A 17,680-nucleotide genomic window follows, 5' to 3' on the forward strand; every position below is an offset into this window, starting at 1 on the left:
CTCTCATAATTATTACTTAAAATATAAATAAAAATATATTAATTTTACATTTTGTATTGATATAAACATAAATTAGAAAATACAAATATAACTCAGAAAAGTTACTGATATGATGTCACATGTAGCTATTTAAGTTAATTAAAGTTAAATAAAATTTAAAAATCTGCTTTTCAATCATACTAGTCATATTCGAAGTACTTGGCAGCTAATTTCTACAGCACTCGACAGGGCAGATGTAGACCATTTCTACTACTGTAGAAAGTCCTAATCAATAGTGTTGCTTCAGATAATTCCAGCCCTCTGTCTTCGAGCTGCCTCAGCTAATGCTATGTGGCATAAATTCCTGGGCAAAATAACTGTTGTTGTTTTTAGCCACTGATATTTGTGGTGGTTGTTACATAGCCATAGTAAGAACAATACAAGGAAAGTAAAGCTCAGAATGTAAAATAATCTGCTTGATTTCTGGATTCCAGAAAAACAGCCAAATGGTGGAACTAATCACATTTCACTTCAATGTCCAATAAACATTTATAAATAAACAAACAAGAAAATTCTCAGTACTGGAGCCCTTGATATTTTTAAACCTCAAATACTCTGCCACTATTCACAAGAGTTATCTCTACTACTACTCCAGAAAAAGATTTGATGATTCTTGGCTCCGGAGGAACAACAGGAATCTGAGAAATCTTAGCACCAGAGACTTAGTGGTAAAAAAAAAAAAAAAAAAAGTCCTAGCTTCTTGTATAACACTTTTTACTTTTTGAAGTGTTTTGTACTACAAATGTTTTAAATAAAAAGCAAAACAAACAAACAGAAAACCTTTGAGAGTATTTATCAATATTAACCAAAATCTTTCTTTTTAAAATACTCCCTTAATAAGCAAGGTATTTTAAATAAACTCTAATTTTTCATTATTTAAACTAATGGAAATTATAGGCTTGAAGAGTCAAAAAATAATTTGGAATTTAAGTGAATTTTCTTTAAATATGAATATAGCAATTGTTATGACACTTTATTAATGAATAATGAAGCTACATTGAAACAACCTGGTAAGGGGCAGATTCCCTATCTGACCACAGCATCAAAGACTGACTTCATATGCAGCACAAGTGTAAGCAGACATTCCATATTAAAAGTTCCATGTATAAAATTAGATAGTAAAGGATTGTTAATTTTTAAATTGCTAACAGCTATGTTTTAAAGAATTTTTATCTTTAAGACATAGATATTAGGATTAGGATAAAATAGTATCAAGGATTTGCTTGAAATTAAAATAGAGCTGGGAGGTTAGTGTAGGGGAAAGTAGATAAAATAAGAGTAGCCATGAGTTAGTGATTGCTATAACTGCTGATTCTAACTACTATTCATTAGATTCTGTCTCCTAAATTTGTGCTTAAAAATGTCCATAGTGAAAAATTTAAAACCAACCAACCAACCAAGGAACTTCTTCAGTTAAATGTTTTGGTTTGAAATGCAAAGTAAAAGTAAACAATATGCCTGGCCTCAAAGAAAAGCCAGGCTTCCTAGAATTTCAACTATTAATAAGGACTGAAATGTCAGAAATAAATACAAAATGCCTCTGATCTATAAAAATCATTATCACTTCTAGTACATACACACAACTGCTCTCATGCCAAGACTACAGCCAAGAAGTAGCTGACTCACACAGGGAATTCTACCATTTCTTAGCCAACAGTCAATAACTATAAGGGAAGCTAATAAATGCAGACATACAAGGGCACAAGACTGCTGATGGTCTAATACAGTGAGTGATCCCCAACTTTTTTGGTCCCAGGGACCAGTGCTCTTATGAGAATCTAATGCCTGATGATCTGAGGTGGAGCTGAGGCAGCGATGCTAGCACTGGGGAGTGATGGCAAATACAGATGAAGCACTGCTCCCTCACCAGCTGCTCATCTCCTGCTGTGAGGTCCAGTTATTAACAGGCCACCAATCGGTGTTGGTCCATGGCCCCAGGGTTGGGGACCCTTGGAATAAGATGGAAGAGAAAAGCTATATATATAAGACATGAAGTTCACCACCAATTAGCACAACTTTATGAAGAGTAATACCCAATATGATTACTGGAAAGGCCATGAGCTTTGGAGTCAAATATAGACCACATTCCACGGCCAATTACTAGCTATATGAATGTAGCCAAATTACTTAACTTCACTTTTCTCTTCAGAAAAATAACAGTGGTAGCTACACCACTGCCTTGATGATTGAAAAAGATAATTGTGAAGTATCTCAGAAGCAGATTCTCCAGTCCCAGGCAACAATTTGCCTGCAACCTTGTGAGAAATGCTGAGCCAGAACCACCCAACTCAACTGCTTCCAGATTTTCAACTCTCAGAAACTGCCTGAAATAACAAATGTTTACTGAATGAAGTTGCTATATTTAGGGGTAACTTCTTACACAGAATAGACAGCTAACACATTATATTTAGGGTACAGTTTGTCTAATATTTGACTAAATTTTTAAAAAATATAGTTACTGAGCCTCTTTGCTATGTAAACTGGATTATACAAGGGAACCCTTTAATTTATCTGAGCAGAGTGCGCATCACCTTGTAATGGCTATAAGATGGGTATTATTTTCAGTACTGAACTTCTTGAATCTGACCTTGCTTATATGCAAGATGGGTATTATTTTCAGTACCGAACTTCTTGAATCTGACCTTGCTTATATGCAGTAACCCAGGCCCTGACCTAATACTCAGGCCTTATACTGTATTATAAGCTCTGCTCTACAATATATTTTAATATTAATAGAATACTAAGTCTTACCTGAATGAGGCATTTGCTCACGTCACTAGCACAGAGTGCTTTGTTACAACTCAATGAAACAGGGACCCATGTCAGGAACACCAGGATGGCTAGAGTAAGCATAACAATAGATTGTGACTTCATGTTTCTTCAAAAACAATCAGTAACACTCAGGAAGCTAAACAAACAAAAAGAAAAAAAAAAAACTTTAATTGAAAAAATGTGCTAGGGTAAAAACAAATACAAAAATGAAAAACTAAACTAATATTGTGTCAGAAACTTTTGAGTGATCATTTTAAGATCCCTCAATCAAAGATTAAACATGCAAAAAAAAAATCCTGCAATTTTATATAGTAATGTTTTGTTAGCCATCTTCAAAGATCTAGAATACTGAAACTTGTCAGACTACTGAGAAATGGTCACTGTGAAAGTTAAAGTGAATACATATATCCTCAGTAACCTGAGAGTATGTCAAGCAAATAGTTTCAATACTGCACTGCACTGTTCGACCTTAGTTTTACGTCCATTATTCAACTTTAAGCTTGCATAAAAATGATAAATATTGTATTATAATTTTAAAAACATTTAACAATATTTTAATTCACAAAATTAAAACAAAGTTTTTAAATGCAAATTATTCTAGTGATAACTATTTCATTGTCTCTCAACATAATTAGTCGGAATGAAGCAGCTCAAAGAAAGGAGTTGACTGTCATTCCTTAAATACTTTAACAAACAACAAAGGGGATAGTAAATTATTAACTGCATTAAGAACGCTGAGTGAGTTATTAAAATGTGAAGATATTCTTTTGATTCTATACCACATGTACCATAGAGTCTTCGAAGTCATTAAGAAGATACTATAGTCTAAAAAGGAAAAGGAAAAATGACCGGCATAAATTCTGACAGTGATTAACCAACCAACATGGCTATTAAACTTTTAAAAAAGAGAATATAAACTTCTTGGAGTTAAAACACACTTCCAAAACAGAATCAATTAAAACAAATGACTATTGATGTAAGAGGAATAAAGGTGCATTTATGGGGCCTTTATAATTACTGTAAACTTTTAAACTAAGTATTACGAAGTACAATAAAGCAAAAACAATAAGAAGGCGAGAGAATAAAGGGCTTTGTACCCAGTATGACTCAATTTTGAAAGAGAAAGCCCTGGAGATTGTTACTGAGGCCTACAATGTATCCCCAAGACCGTTAGTAACTCAGTTATCTAATTTATTTAACAACACATACCAAGTCGGATAATTTTTGGAATTCATATTTGTGGAAGCCAAAGAAGGTATCTGAAAACTGTTTTTTCCAGAACGAGTTTTCATCCTTCAACCACCAAAAATGGGATTAAAAAAAAAAAAACAAAAAAAAACCTCTAACGGTTGTCTTCATCCTACTCCCAAAATCTTACTGAAAAATATTCAAGTAAATAGGTGCATATACAAAGCAGCTAACAGAATTAAAGGGCTTCTTTTTTCCTAAGAACAATACCGCATCGAAACTGTTTTCATACATCGTGACCAGTTCCTCAGGCTGTGGAGAGCCTTGTGCGGTCCCTAAGGGAGATAGCAATGACAGCAGCCTTTGTGCCGCTGGACCGAGTCCCTGCTGCCTGGTAAGAAGGCAGAGGCCACCGCAGCTCTGCACCCTCAGCTCACCGACGCGCGGGTGACAAGGACAAGGCCAGGAATGCGGGCACCAGCGATGCAGAGGAGGGCGCCGCAGAGGAGCCGCCGGCTCGAGGCGCCCGGGCCGCCCTGGCCTGCGTGCCCACGCCTAACACCCATCGGCGGCGTACCCCCACTTTGTCCTCTGCTTAGGCGGGGTTCAGGCCGCGAGCGAGAAGCGCCGTTTCACCTAGCTCCCAAGAAGCCCTTCTCGGCCTCCAGAGGCCCAGACCCTCCCGTCCACAGACGCTGCCCTGTCCCGCTCCCGCTCACCGAGCGCCGCAGCACCGCGAGGCCGCTGCCCTGGTTCCCCGCGGGTCGGTCGAGCCCCGGAGCGCCGCAGGCTGTGCGAGGGAGGCAGGCCGCGCCTTCGCGCAGTCCCTCCGCGCAGCGCCCGCGAGCCTCGGACACCTTAAAGAAACAGGCCCGCCCGCCGCCCCGCCCCTCTTTCCCTCTGCCTTCCCTTAGCTCCTCGCCGCCGACGGCTCCCGCCAGGAGGCGTCTCTCACTCAGGGGAAGCTCGCGGCCGCGACCCGGCCGGACCCCGGCCCCGCCCCCGCCCCCGCCCCCGCCCCCGCTTGCGGCTCCCTGGCCCGTGGCCCCAGGTGTGGCCCCGCCCCCATGCCCGTGGCCCCGCCCCCGGCGCGGCTCCGTCTCGGGCGCGGCCCCCACGGAGGCCCCGCTCCTAGGCCCCCTACCGCCAGCGCCCGCGCACACTTTCCCTGGGTCCTTTCCCACGCTCGCATCTCCGGTTCCTTTGCGAGGGCCTGCCTCAGGCTCAAGCAGACACACCTGTTAGGCCCTGTCTCTAGGTTTATCAGTGCTAGTCACGGAACTGGGAAAGTGACGCGCGTGAGCTCGTCGAATCCTCACAAGCAGCTGTGTGCCCCGTTTTGGGGATGCAAGACTGAGGTACCGAGTGGTCGAACCGCCTAGCTCGTTACCCAGTAGAGCTGACACTGAACCCTTGTTATTTGACATTGGAGGCACGATTTATTAAAATACAGGTTTCTGGGAACTGCATCAGGCCGACTGAATAAGGATCCCCAAGGGTAGAGCCTTCTCTCAACAGTTCAAAAATTTCTGGCGCCCTTACTAAGTGCCCGGCACTGTGCTTAGCATTGGAAATAGAAGGGAGGAGACGCCGTAGGAGCTGGCCCAGAAGGAGCTCGCTGGCCTGTGGAGAGGATGGACAGACAGCTAGACAAGGCCTCAGGGCGCCACCCCAAGCCCCGGTAGGGGAGGGCTGCCCGAGCATGCAGGACACCAGCATTCGTTTCAGCCTATATTTTAAAAAAAATGAATTCATTCCACTAACAGGTAGCATATAGATAAAGGTAACAGAATTGCAGAGTTCTTTCCCATTTGCTGTTTAAAAAGATTCCAGCGTGATTAAGTTGGAGCTCATTGGACTAGATGACCCACAAGGTATTTTCCCCTTGGAAATGGTTACCTAGTGCTAAAGTCTTAAGCTAATAAGAATCTTAAATACTTTACATGCCCCTTTGTTGATTGGAAGGAAACAGAAAGAACGGAAAAATTGATTGGCTGGGGGTGGGGAGTGAATTGCATTGTTGATGTTAGTCCATTTTTGTACAATAAGTAAATAAATATACGTTTAAAAAATAATCCCTGAAAATTATCCTAAAGAAATAATTGAGAGAATACACAAATTAAGGGTCTTATTTAGGCATTACTTACTGGTTGAATGAATTATGATACTCCAGTGCAATGGACTAAATCATCTATTAAAAATAATACCGTAGATCAGAGGTTCTCAAACTTTTTGGTCTCAAGACCCCTTTATGCTCTTGAAAATTATTGAAAGTTCCAAAGAGGTTTTGTTTATGTGTGCTACATCTATCAAAACTTTCTAAATTAAAACTGAGAGATTTAAGAAATAGTCATTATTTCATTTAAAACAGACTCCATTATATGGTAACATGAATAACATTTTATGAAAAATAAGTATATATTCCAAAAAAAAAAAAAAACCAGTGAGAAGAATGGCATTGTTTCTACATTTGTGCTATTCTCTTTAATGTCAAAATTAATAAAAGGCCGCTGGATTTTTGCATCTGCTTCAGCATTCAAACAATCATATATTACGTAGCCTCTAGGAAACTATTCTATATTTGTGTTAAAAGAATGGGGAAAAAAATAATGTATTGTTATTAAAATAAAAGTAGTTTGGCCCTCATGAACCACCCCCCCGAAAAGGCCTTGGGATGCCCAGGGTCCCCAGATTACATTTTGAGTATTGTTGCAAATGCATTTTATTGACATGGTAAGATGTTTCTATCAACATTTTAAAGTAATGCACATATATTTTAGAATGAAGAATATAAAAAGTTGTGTACATAATACAGTCATTTTAAAAGACCTGGAAAGAGAACCAGGGTATTAGCAATGGTTATTACCTCTTGGTGAAATCATGAGTGATATTGGTTGTTGCAGGTTTTTTTTCTCTGTATTTTCTAATGTTTTTGTTTATATTACTTTGGTAATAATAAAAATATATAATTATTTAAATTTTTATTTAAATTAAAAATTCTCTTTGATATACCCTAGAAGGTCAAAAGGTGGTTGAGCCCCCAGCTGTATATCAAGTGATCCTGTATCTGTGGTTGGCAGTTTGGGAATCGGAGCTGCAGGTGTTACTGTAGTGCTATTTTATTTTACTAGAAGTCTTCATGATCAATGCGACAAAAATTCTTAGGGTTTGATGAAAGGGTCAAATGTCACTGACCTACCTAACCTTCAATCAGATAGAGACGTGTCAGTGGTTGAGAGTGTCAATGTTAAGAACCTCCAAACCCATAGAGAATTTTTGTAAGTCTATTTGAGCCAAACCGGAGACAATTGCTGGGAAGCAAGATCTCAAATGCTCCAGAAAAGGACAGTTTTGCAGTTTTAAAAAATACATTTAGAATTAAGGAGGGAAGGTAAAGAGATTACATAAAAATGGAGAAAGCAAGATACAGGATAGTTAACAAAATTACGTGCTCCTTTGAGGGTGTTTATGCCTTCTAGGGATCTGGAAAAGAGAATTATTTGTGGCATTTCAAAGGTATAACAACAGGACTGAGGATGTGAAACAATCAATGAAAAAGATAAGGCTGTATACAGTCAAGAGCTTAATAGTTACTTCATGCCAGAACAATGAACAGGGCTTATTTAATGCAAAGATAACTTTTCACTAGAGAAGTTATATGCCTGGGGTATGGCTACCCACAACGACCTGCAAGTTAGGAATTTATGATCAGGTCACCCTGTGAGGTTACTTTTGGTTAGATTTACTATAGAACCCCTTTTCAGCTCCAAGACTCTCAGCCAACTACAGTAAAGGGGGTATATTAGTTTCATACTGCTATGGCAACAAATCACTGCAAATTCACTGCTGTAAAACAACACAAATTTATTATCTTACATTTGTGGAGGTCGGAAGCCCTGAAATCAGAGCATCAGAAAAACTGTTTTCCTTTTGGAGGTTCTAGGGGAGAATCCATTGCCTTGTCTTTCTAGAAGTCAACTGCATTCCTTGTCTTGTGGCCCCTTCCTCCATCTTCAAGGCCAGCAGCAATTGTAGTTTGTGAACTTCTGGTCTAGAACTCACTCTTGTAGGTGGTAGGTTATAGACTTTCAATTCTGGGCCTCTTCTCAATCCATTCCTAAAGAAAAAGAGCAAAATGGAAGGCTGAGGCATGGGTTTCCACCTTGCTGGTTCTCTAAAGGGGAGTGGGAAGACCCCTACTGCTAGCCTTTAGGAGGCAGGGCACAGGACCCAGGGAGGAAAGGAAGCTCAGGGCTGGCTGATGGTGGCTTCTATCTTGTGCAAGCCTGGTCAGCCCAGTGGAGACAGGAAAACTACTCTGCCTCCCAAGGGAACAGCTGACTGTGGCTGGCTGGGGTAAAACACAGTGGTTTTATTTTGCATTTCTTATCGTTTTCCACTTGGATAACTCAACTGAATTAGCTGAATTGGTTTTACAGATTTGAACTACAGTGACCCACAGTTTATCAGCCTCTCACCCCTGCTGTTTTGGAAGAGAAAATCTGTTGGAGATGGAAGGTCCATTTGAGGACAGACTTCCTTTCTCCTTCACTCTCTCCCTCTTCCTTCTTCTCTCCCTGCTTTGTTTTGGGAATTAACAGCTAAACTACCAAGAGAATGAGGAAAGAAAACAGATTATATCCAAAGACTTCTGTTGTTTTGTTTTATTTGTTCTGCAGTCACTTGTAATTCCCTCCACAATGAAGGAGGTTGTTAATCTACCAAGCAAAAGTGCTTCCCAGACTCAGGGCCCTAGGTTCTGCAGGAGGCCAGCAGACCACTGAGCAAGTATGCAGACACCCTCCAAACTCCTTACCCCGCCTGCTGGGAGAAATGCTATTCCAGCATAAGATATTTGCACAGGACTATCATAGTCTATTGGAATATTTATGAAATGTTCTCAAAAGTCTTTAAGGCTTTCCCAATATTTACACTTGGCTCACTTTGCTTACCAAGTTAGGTCCAAACTCCCTAGCTTATTTATTTAAAATATTTGTTTATTTTCATCTTAGCTTTTTCTCCCTCTGTGTCCCCTGCCCCCGCCCTCGATTACAGAAGTAATACAAACTTAACTGGAAAAAAAATTTAAATTATGAAACTTTATAATGAGACCCTGCACATATTTTAGCCCCTAGAGATTGCCCCTAGTTCTGTATAGATTCCTCCTGTCTTCTTTTAGCCACATATATTGACATAAGTTTGCAAAAAATGAAATTATATTAAGAACACTTAATTGCAACTTGCTTTTTCCACTCGCATATCTAGAACATCTTTTCATGCCAGTATATATAGATCTTTTTTGATGTTATAGAAATCTTCTCCATAAGCCAATCTGGTCTATTTTCATATCTCATTTTTGCACATTCTTCTTTTCACAGGATTCTTACTTTTTTTCTGGCTACATAAATTTTACTCACTCTTTAAACCTTGTTCAAATGCCACCCTATTCAAATATAAAATATTATCTTCCATTACTCAACACAGTGTCTGGCACATGATAAGTGACTGATCAATGCTTATTGAATGAATCGATTAAATGAATGACTTCCCCAGCTACCCAGCAGTCTCTGAGCTCCTAAAGCCTTTACTTGCACTGATTTTTCACTATTTATGTATATGTGTTTTGTTTCCTCAACTAATTGTAGAAGCAGTAATTATTTCATTAATGCATCATTTCACTGTGTGCAGGGATCCTGAGGCTCTTGGAAGCTTCACAGACTAGAACTCATGGTCTTACCTGTACTGGCCAAGATAACAACAGGACTGAGGATGTGAAACAATCATTGAAAAAGATAAGGCTGTATCCAGTCAAGAGCTTAATGGTTACTTGAAGAAACTAGAAAAGCAGAAATCAGAGGTTAGAATAATTTGAAAGACTTTCCAGAGGCAGAGGCAGAGGTTGTACTTGAAGTGGCAGAGAAGAGGGAGACTTTGGCAAAGCAAAGAGTGGGAGAGAGTGACCTTTAGATGGCCACTGGGAGGAGGAGTGTCCCAACAGCAGACCACCCAAGACAACCTCAGTCCCAGAAGGATAGAGCCACTGTGACAAGAGAGGTGCTCTAAGTACCCAGGGAACTGTGTGTGTGTGTGTGTGTGTGTGTGTGTGTGTGTGTGTGAAAATTCATATAACAAAATTTACCATTCTAACCATTTGTTAGTGTACAATTCAGTGGCATTTAGTACAGTCACAATGTCAAGCAATTATCACTGCTTTTAAATTCGAGAACATTTTTATCACCCCAAAAGAAAATCTAGTATCCATTAAGCAGTCATACACACACCCCAACCCTCAACCCTTGGCAATCGACCGTCTATTTTTATTTCTATGGATTTGTCTATTCTGGATATTTTATATAAATGGACTCATACAATATGTAACGTTTTGTATCTGGCTTTTTCACTTAGCATATTTTCAAGGTTCATCTATATTGTAGCATCTATCAAAACTTTATTCCTTTTTGTGGAATTTAATATGCATTATTGTGAGGATGAAATAAGGTTATGTCGAGCGCCTAGGACAAAGCAGCCTTATAGAAATGTCAGCTATCATGATGGTGATGATAATGATAATGATGATGATGATGATGATGATGATGATGATGAAAGAGACGCTTAAAGTTTAGTGTATATGGATCAGGGGAGGGAGGAGACAGGCAATAAAAAAATAGACAATTAAGTTAATTAATTATAAAATAATTGGACAAACTCTTTGAAGGAAATAAAAGTGTGCTGGGAGAGAGAATAATAGGGATTGAGTCATAGGGAGGATTTCTTTGGGAAGGGACATTTAAGCCAGAGCCAACCACTTGCAGAGGGAGGGAAAAGAGTTCTAGGCAGAGGGAAGAGCATGTGTTGACTGTCTAAGACGAGAAAGAGAACATGTGGTTAAAAAATCAAGCAGGAGCTACCAGATGGTGCAGGCTTTCGAAGCCCTGGTAAGGATTCTCAGTGGAAAGCTATTGCACTTAGAATGCAGTAAGGTGGTATACTTCAGTCTAAATCCGAAGGCCTCATGCAAAGGGAATGGCTACTGGTGTGAACCCCAGAGTCTGAAGGCCCAAGAAGCAGAAGCTTTGATGTTCAAGGGCAGTAGAATATGGACAACCCAGCTCAAGAAGGGAGAGAATTCGTACTTCCTCTGCCTTTTTGTTCTATTTGGGCCCCCAAAAGATTGGGTGATGCTCACCCTCAGTAGTAAGTCTATTGAGTCATATGCTAATCTTTTCCAGAAACATCCTATCACATCTAGAAATGATGTTTTACCAGTCAAGTTGACACATAAAATAACCATCATGGGGGGATAGCCTTTCTGTGAGCCAAAATAATGTTGCTCAGGTGACCCAATATTTTATCTACACTTGAGTTATTCCCTTTCTAAAAGTCAATTCCTTAGCTCATTACAGATTATTTTTTAAAAGCCCAGGTCTGCATGGGGGAAAAAACTGAAAAAAGCAATGGAATGAATATAAGCTAGAGGCAAAGCTATGAGACAGCTGCTCCTGCTTGTATCTTGTACCTTGCTGCGTACATCCTGACTGTGACCCTAATCATCTGCATGTGGATAAGGGCTCCAGTGATCTGCACTTAACTGAGGCTGATTAGCCCTTCTGAATGTTTGGGAACTGTGCTCTTGTAGTTATGTTCGTGGCTATAACAACATGATATTGGACATTTTATCATCACGAAAAGTAGGCGCAATTGGCTCCAATCCAACGCTGCTAACAGTGGTTCTGACTACAGTTTAATGGGAATGAAAAGGAGTAGCTTTGAAGTGATTCCAGTGAAAGCACAAACACCAGCATTGCCTGAAGAGTAGGTGGGACGGGTCAGGAGTGCATAGGTGTGTGACAAGCATTGCAGGCACTCACCTGATGATCCAAAGAGTTCAACGATTTCATGGAGAGTTTCCGAACATATGAGAATGGAAAGGGCCATCAGAGACCATGCGAGTCCCACGTCCTCATTGTGCAGCTGAGGAAGTAGAAGCCAGGAGAGGAGGGGGTGGGCAGGGATGTTGGGGAGTGTGGCAAACCCAGGAGTGGGAGTCTCCCAGTGTTGGAACATTTGTTCCACACACATTCATGGAGCATCAACTGTGTTCCTAGTACAGGGGAGGCACATAAGACAGAAAGAGGAGCAAGACCAAGAAGAGAGAGCTATAAAACAAATAGCTGTTAATGAATAAGAAAGGGAGAATGTGACAATGTTTAACAAAAGTGCGAATGCTGTGATATGGGAACCAAGAGGCCCTCGAGCTCTTAGAATCTAAAAATATCAATCAGAGTCATACCAGCACTTGGCCTTATTTTTACTTCAAATTGAGAATAGCACATTACAATCTTCCCTTTGAGCTGAGTCTGATGGTAGTTACTACCCTCCAACCTGTATTGACTTTCTTTCTTTATATCTGTAAGCTTAAGTAACGGCATAGACCAGTACATAGGCACAAAAAATGTGGAAATGCTATATCCCACACTGGGATAATATGGCCTAGTGCCTAGCATAAAATAGGTGCTCAAGTATTTTAATCAACTAATATCTCTACAAATAGACACATGAAACTTTCTAAACATTGTCTAAGTTTGGAAAATAATTTAAGGTCTCCCAACCCCTTCCAAACAAACCTTGGTGACATTAAAGAACTTTTTAGCATTTTAATTTGAGTCAGGTATAAATACATCTCTGCTCAAGTAGGATCTAGCCTTGTCTTTTTTTACCTTTCAAAATCATCTCAGTAGCTTTCCTTGTTTGTATAGCCCATATTCCACTTACTGTTGCTGTATAACAAACCATCCTCAAACTAGGTGGCTTAAAACGACGATAATCATTTTATTATCTCACATGTTTTGTGGGTCAGGAATTCAGGAAGCGCTCTGCTGGCTGGATCCTGTCGTGTGGTCTTTCATGTAGGTGCCTCACATGAAGGCTGGAGATAGAAGAGGGGAGGGAAGTGGGGAGCTGGAAAAGCTGGGAGTGGGCGGGACATTGTTCCTGCTTCCTGCAGTCTCAGGTCCTCTCACAGGGTGGCTTGTGTGAGCTAGCTTGGACTTCCTCTAAACAAGGTGGCCTCAGGGCATTTTGGGGCAGTTTCAGGGCTGCTTACATGGCAGCTCAGAACTCTGAATGTCCCAAGAGGACCAGATAGGAGCTGTATTCCCTTTTATGACCTAACCTTGGAAGTCACATAACATCACTTCCACTGTAGATGAAAGGAGTGTCATTGTAAGACTAGTGTGTGTGATGGGAGGTGATGTTGCAGATATCTTTGTAAAATACGGTCTACTACATTCCACAACCCCAAGATTCTTTTGACAGATTATTCCAAGTTTGTTTTTGTTCTTTTTAACTCATCTCAGAAGTAACTTGAAATTTGCTTTTGGAGTTGTCTGCTCTGTGCTAGATACAATGGTAATAATAAATCAGCATGTTCCAAAAACTACTCCGTGCAACATACTTTCAAGAGACTTTACTAAAGTGGCTTGGAAAAGTTAGGAAAGGGAGGGATGGAATAGGTTTCTTTGTTGCAGAACTTTTCAGAAGCTTTACTATTTTAATGAACATTGTATGCCCAAGCAGATAAGAATCTTCTATAAAGAGTATTTGTGGAGTGTGTATAGGACGAGAGTTCAAGCAACAGTGGCCACAATTATACTTGGAGGCTCACTGGACTTAACTGTAATCTAAAATAAGTATTTTGTGTGTTCAGATTTTTAGGTTAGCATGCCAGGTATATGTGTCTATAGTTAAACTCCAATATTGTTACTCAGATGTTGCACCTGGCTGGCTATCTCTACACTCTAATCCTTCTGGAACACCAAAAACTAATCACCCATCACCTATTGTGTCCTAGCAATCGTACTTGGTGATGGTAGCTCAAGGAATCCACAAACCATGGGAACTATCCCTGCACAGTGCACCATCTGAGAAATAACAGGGAAAGATGAATAACATTCTGCACTAAGCTCTTTTTCTGATCCACTAACTCAGTAACTAATCAATTTGTTTACTGGTCCTAAATTTAAATTGATTTTTTTTTTACTAAGTAATAAAGATATACCAATTTAAAGACTCTTGACTTTTAACAGGTTCTGTAATGTTGTTTCCATTTAAAAAGGAGGAAAAATTTTTAAAATCCCATATTTACATTGCTACATTGCTTTCTTTTACCTTTCATTAACATTAATTAAAGAGTGTGTGGGCATTGTTCTAGGTAGGCAACAGATTCAGCAGTAAAGCATGCAAAATTTCTGTTCTCATGGAACTTACCTAGAGGTGAATCCAAGCTATGTTAGCTACTTGTTCAAGAACCTTCCTCCCTTTTCTGCTTGCTTTCAAGTTTCTGAAATCGTTTCGCCCTCCCTAGTTCTCCCTGAACCCTCATACGAATTCTCTGCTTCTGTCAGGCCCGAACCCCTATTCTCAGTGCATGTGCCTTTCTCACCCCCACCTGGAGGTTGCCACACCACTATTGGCCCCCCACAAAGCCTGTGCTACACCTCCTGACTACAGTCTGGGCTCCTGCTTTATTCCCACCCCAACTATGTATATTCTACACCTCACATCTGCTCTGTGTCTCCCTCAAAGGCCTGGACGAACAGGCCCATCATCATTCCAGCCTCAGTTCGAATACCATTTCCTCCTCAATGCTGTCCCCCATCTCTCCTCACCCCAAACAAATGTTGCCCTACCTTTGCAGCATACTTACTATAAGCCATATTTTGTACCTCCTTCTCATGACACTCTGCACTGATGATATTCTGCCTTGTAATGTTCTCTGTGTGTACAATTCTTCTTCCTCATGGGTTGAAGTTCCCTGGAGCCTCGGTGGTTTGTATCTGATGGCTCCATAGGTTGCCAGCTACAGATGGGCTCTGCAGGAACTGTTTCCTGCATTGGTACCCAGGCATTTATGGCTAGGAAGTCTAAGAAACAAATTTTCCTGGGAACACACGTTTGAGCAGGAGTCCTCAGTTGGCATTAACGTCTATTCTTCAATCCATGGGCATGAATTGAAAGGTGAGTGACTCCAGGCCAAGCAACGAGGGGACAGGAAACTATGGCAGAGCAGTGTTGATATTTTATCTGACCTGGAGACAGATCTTTACGAGAAAGAAAATAAATTCTGAGGCAAGTTATTTCAGTACTGACACAACAAAACCACAAAGCAAAAACAAACGAACAAACACACACACACATTAAGACAGGCAGGTCACTATTCTTCACCTGTTAACTCCCTGTGGATTGCTGTCCTTAGACTTCTATGTTGACAAGACAGTTTTGCTCACTGAATGTTTACTTATTAAACTTTCACCACTGGTGCTAATTTATTTCAGATAGCCAGAGCTTTTTGATGTTTTCTGTAGGACAAATCGCTCTTGACATCTCCAGCTTTATGCGTAATTTAGGAAATCAGATGGCTTAAACAAAACAGCTTTCATTTTAAGTATACCTAATTCGGCGGTACCTGTCCGAATTTTCTATCATTTTGCCCTTAATCAATGACTTCAGCTTTTTTGTCTTCATTTGCCTGTCAGACTTATGAGTTTTGAGATTTTTCTTTCTTCTCTTTATAAAATATGGATGTCACATGCATCTCCTTAGTCTTTAAACATGACTCCCATTTTCTAAAGCATGTTGCTGTGATTCTCTTTCCCTTTCAGGAAAACAAAACTTTTATCTTCCCCAAATATTTCAATTGGAAATAATAAACTATTACACAACTAGTTTAATAGAGCATTTTAAGATGATTAGTTAAAAATAGGTTACTATAAATTATAGCAAATGCTGCTTTTATTAAGAATGATCAAAATGATATTCTTTAATCTGTTTTCACTTAAGCCTAATTGTGCAGATAAATTCCTTAAATTCTTATGGAAGTTCATAAAGACCAAAAAAACGTGTTGCACACAGAGGCCGCTGTGTTTCTTCTCCATCCCAATTCTCTGGCTTTTAGATGAAATGACATCAGGGTTATCACTAAATTTTGAAAAATTGGCTCCAACTTATTAAAGACATATTTGCATTGGCGTTCACTTGGTCCTCTTACCAAAGTTATGCTGTGTCTAAGTATTTCTTTCTATGATTTCTCAAGTTTTGAGGACATACAGTACATGAGTATATTTAGGTTTAATAAATGTTCAGTTTTATTACTGGTTCTGTCTCCATTCCATATTTGTAGGAATCATTACCTTATCTAAGTAAGTTCATTCATCTCCAATCAATCCTTTACTTGGATTCCCTCAGTGCACGTTTTCATTAATAAGATAAACTAATATTTATTGAGTACCTCCCGTGATGCTGATATGTACAAAACAAAGAGGACACAAGTAAAATTTTGCAATAAAATAGATGGAGGTGGATGTAAAAACAGTAAGAACAATAAAAGGCCAGCTGGAATTAGTGTATATTTTACCTACATGGTTCTATCTCCTTGCGCTCTCTATCCTGGCCCAGGCCTCAGTCACTATTCCAGATGGTGCTCTCAACTGCCAACACCAGGTTCTGTGCTTGATTCCACTCACTGGGGTGGCCAAGGTTCAGAATGCTTAGAACAAGGATTAGTGGGTGAGTGAGGGTAGGTAATATGGTAGAAGGCCAGCTTTAGGAAAAATGGGTTTCAGAGGCCCTAGTAGACCTTAAATGAAGACATCCATCAGTAGCTGGCTAATATCCAACGGACTGGTCCCATGGGTTTGGTCTCCTACTGTGCTACTGTGTACCTGTGGGTAATTCAGCGATTTTTTCCAAGCCTAATTTCTCACCTGTGAAAGGGAATAAAAATAGCACTTCCTCATAGTGGTGTTATGAAGATTTGCTGGCTGGCACAGTCAACATAATCATTCTTCCTGTTCATTTTAGAATTATTGTTCTCCATTCTATTTTTTTTTTTTTTTTTTTTTTTACTGGCATCATTTCTCTCTTCTTCAAGTAATGCAGGACACATAGGCATTTTGTCAGCCTCCCTACCATATTAACTTTCTGGAAAGAACTTTTAAGTTAATTTACACCAAGCTATGCAATATCCAATGTATTTCACCTTCAAGGGTATTTATTTTCACCTGATGTAGAAAAACTTAAGCCAAAGGGAATAGCTGGCTAAGTGTAAAATTCCACAATTTAGGAAGCAGATGAGAGTTTGATTCTTTATATAAGGCACTGCTTAGGACCTGTAAGCTGTCTGCCTCTTGGTGAGGCCTGGTGGGACCTGAGGTCCAGGAGGGCCAGCAATGCAATATCTTTGATTTCTTTAGTGGCCTCCTGTTTCCTTGCTGCATAGCTTGGTATCTAGAGAAATAAGCACAAATTAATATTGGTTGACTTATCACTCAACACTACTTGGAATTAATAATAGAAGTTAAGATAAGTTCATGACTGAGGATCATGTTACTTTTCATGCGGATGCTTTAGTGAACAAAGTAGAAATTACAACTATGCTAATAAATCATTCTGACCTATAGAATGACCAGTATGACCTGGTCCCCTTGGGAAAAAACTGTGGCATTCAATAGTACTCCACAGTGATGCTAATTGTATCAGCAACCTGTTTAACCATTATCTCCATGCCCTCCCGCCACCAACCAACCAGCCATCCCAGAGGACTGAGTATCCCATTCTCATAATGAGAGCTATGAGGCTATAACTAATAAAGATGTATAGAACATTCTTTGCAAATTCTTTTTAT

At 39.9% G+C, this 17,680-nt stretch overlaps 2 protein-coding genes across 2 annotated transcripts in view; one reads left to right on the forward strand and one right to left on the reverse strand.

Moving 5' to 3' along the window:
- Positions 1–4,894, reverse strand: part of TWSG1 (twisted gastrulation BMP signaling modulator 1) — a 45,097-nt gene extending 40,203 nt beyond the window's left edge. The window contains exons 1-2 of the mRNA XM_016120910.2: positions 4,719–4,894; positions 2,791–2,947 (exon numbers count right to left, since the gene is read on the reverse strand). Coding sequence (XP_015976396.1) covers positions 2,791–2,913 — 123 coding nt within the window. The 5' untranslated portion in view covers positions 2,914–2,947; positions 4,719–4,894. The remainder of the gene's footprint in view (positions 1–2,790; positions 2,948–4,718) is intronic.
- Positions 4,468–5,244, forward strand: LOC107498169 (vegetative cell wall protein gp1-like). The gene has a single exon (XM_016120901.2). It carries the CDS (start codon positions 4,468–4,470, stop codon positions 5,242–5,244), a length of 777 nt encoding a protein of 258 aa, XP_015976387.2.
- The last annotated feature ends 12,436 nt before the right edge of the window (positions 5,245–17,680 follow it).

The sequence above is a fragment of the Rousettus aegyptiacus genome, unplaced genomic scaffold, assembly GCF_014176215.1.
Source record: "Rousettus aegyptiacus isolate mRouAeg1 unplaced genomic scaffold, mRouAeg1.p scaffold_m13_p_12, whole genome shotgun sequence".
In the NCBI taxonomy this organism is placed as follows: Eukaryota; Metazoa; Chordata; class Mammalia; order Chiroptera; family Pteropodidae; genus Rousettus; species Rousettus aegyptiacus.